The sequence below is a fragment of the Limulus polyphemus genome, unplaced genomic scaffold, assembly GCF_000517525.1.
Source record: "Limulus polyphemus unplaced genomic scaffold, Limulus_polyphemus-2.1.2 Scaffold1057, whole genome shotgun sequence".
NCBI lineage: Eukaryota > Metazoa > Arthropoda > Merostomata > Xiphosura > Limulidae > Limulus > Limulus polyphemus.
In genome coordinates, this window is record NW_013666667.1 from 687 (window position 1) to 3,409 (window position 2,723).

At 27.2% G+C, this 2,723-nt stretch overlaps 1 protein-coding gene across 1 annotated transcript in view; it reads left to right on the plus strand.

The window, feature by feature from the left end:
• Positions 1 to 723: 723 nt before the first annotated feature.
• LOC111086384 (gastrula zinc finger protein xLCGF3.1-like) overlaps positions 724 to 2,723 on the plus strand; it is a 5,481-nt gene continuing 3,481 nt past the window's right edge. The window contains exon 1 of the mRNA XM_022389005.1: positions 724 to 874. Within this exon, the coding sequence (XP_022244713.1) occupies positions 775 to 874 (100 nt within the window). The 5' untranslated portion in view covers positions 724 to 774. The remainder of the gene's footprint in view (positions 875 to 2,723) is intronic.

Below are 2,723 nucleotides of genomic sequence, written 5' to 3' on the forward strand. Positions count from 1 at the left end.
CAACCATGGTACAGGAGAATAGTCACAAAGAGATAGCCAATAGTCAGAAAACAGGAAGCAGTGAGTAGTATAATAGCAAAAGTATAGTTAACAAGTTAATCTCAACAAGGAGACGGGAGAAACTGGATACATAAAAATGAATAATAAAAGAGTAAAAAAAAAGGAATTGAGGAACCTGGCCAAAAAAAAACTCACTACCATATCATAAATCACTTTTCACAAACTGAGATTTGACTATCCCTCACTCTTAGAAATTTCATGAAGGGCAATAATAATGAAAGAAATAGCATTTTTTAGACCTTGTACACTAAACACTAATGAAACTTTAAGTTTATGCCTGAATGAAAGTTTATAAGATAATATATAACAAATTTTTAGCAACATTTAAATAAAAATTATGTTTTCATATCGGATATTAAAGTTTTATAACTAATTCCTTAGTCTTGGTTTTTCTACTGACATCAACAAAGCCAAACTAAAATACATTTAGAAACCTTGTTTTATATTTTCAACTAACATTTAATGTCATTTTTTGCTGACCGTTATCAATATTTATCTCTTTTCACTTGTATGTGTGTGTGTGTGTGTATATATATATTGACAAAGCTATGTCTCGTCTTATGCACCATATAATCATTACAAGAATGTTTTGTTTTTTTCAAGACATTATCAAAAAATAACCTGTTAGACAGCATCATTTCTTATTGATCTAAACATGTGTTTATAATAAATGCGTTCAACGTTATATGATAAAATATTTTTTTTATTCCTGTAATGATACTAGGTAGAAATGGAGAACTCTTTGTAAGTGAAGACATTCAGACACCGATCATTGCAGTTGAATACAAACTGAAAATTTTGAGCTTGTTGCTATGTATGAGATTTAATATGAACTAAATCTTTATGCATTCTCTATGGGCATTTTTTAGTTCATCTCTCTCACAAAAAATTATATTACTTAAAGTAATTTATCATTCTAAGAGTAAATCACAAACATAATTGTTGAAGTGGTTAATTTTGTAGATTTGAGTCTATTTACAACTGGTTTTATTTTTTTATATCATAAAATTATGACAAAATAGCATGTCTACATAAAAAGAACATTAAAAAAATATTTCATTGTAAAACTAAAATCAAAAAAGATTAACCACTGGGATATGATGGAGAGTAACTATGTAAAAAGAATGAATACTTTACTCACATTATTTTTATGCACTAACTGTTCAGAAAGCAACTTTAAAATTTATTTAATAAAAAACTGTTACATAAGTCTCCTAATTTTGACCTTTAACTAAATCTTTAATGTCTTGACTTTTTAAATAAGTTAATTTTGTAGAATATTTTATTTACCAATCTCAAAAAACACATATGGAACATCCTTTCAATACCTGTTTGAAGGTGAAGAAAAACCTTAATTATACAATGTTAAAAACAAATCATCAATTTTCCCTAGTGTGGGAGTTTTGACATTTGTTTTCTAGGTATCTCCTCTTCTCTAATTTATTTACCACCCCATCAAGAAATATGAAATTTATCATAAATTACTCATTATAATCTTATCAAAGCATAGTTTTTATAGCCTTCAATCTTATTTAGTTAGAGTCATAAAATAGAAAGTCATACCCCAATTGCTATGCACATCCATCACATCCTCTCTTTCAGCAGTTGCCAATAGTTCTCAGAAGTTTAATACTATATTATTTACAACCAATAAAAAAAAACCAAGGTTTTGACCTGTCAAATCATGTATTATATTATGTTGCTTTTTGTACAGAGAATTGTCTATTTCGTTTTCAGTTTTTTATTCCCACAGGAAACACCTTGACAACCTTAGCTGAATTTTTCAAGGCTCTTTTCACATTGTTAGAAAGCCTGAAAATTTGTGATAGTTATGGGAAATTGTCTGTTTTTGTATGCTATTATTCTGTATTCCTTAATGCTTTATTTAATTAAATAAAGCATTATTTAGTGCAGTAGTACCATTAGTATATATGATTAGGATTAAGTGTCATCGATATTAAAACAAAAAGACCCAGATAAGTACTTTATTTCTTGTTTCTCATGTGTATATTTTATTTATTATTATATAAGTTAGTAAAATGTAATAATTAGAATATTTCTAGGTTCAATTATATAAAATGAGTAATAATAATAATAATAATTGTTCAAGAGACATACTTGGGAGTAGACTGTGCATTATGTAATTTGATAGGGTAATGTGAGCTACACATTTGCCAAGTAATTTACAACTAATGTGGTGGGAATATTAATTGAACATGGTTTAAAGAGCAAAAAAGCAATAAAAGTGCAAAGTGATTTTCTTGTTATGATTTGAAATAATTTCTTCCTTTGAAAATTGTCAAATTTAATCTGAGTAATGTCTAAAATATCCTAAATAAATATAAAATATTTTTAGCAATAAAAGTATTTTATCTGTTATTTTCTATACCTTATCTTTACACAATCCTTTGATTTGACTGATCTTGTAACCATCATATAAAAAAACAACTAAATAAATCAATCCTTCCCCTTTTTTCTGTACATTGTAACAGGAAACTACAGTTTGTTTATCTTAAAGCTCATAACATAAAGCTTCAAGCTCATAACAGTAAAGGTAGATTTATACCTATTTTATTCTTTCAAACTAGTTGTAAATCACTCGGTGAATGTACAGCTTATTTTATTGTATTGAATGACACAACTTACAAGCTGCTTTTAAGCAC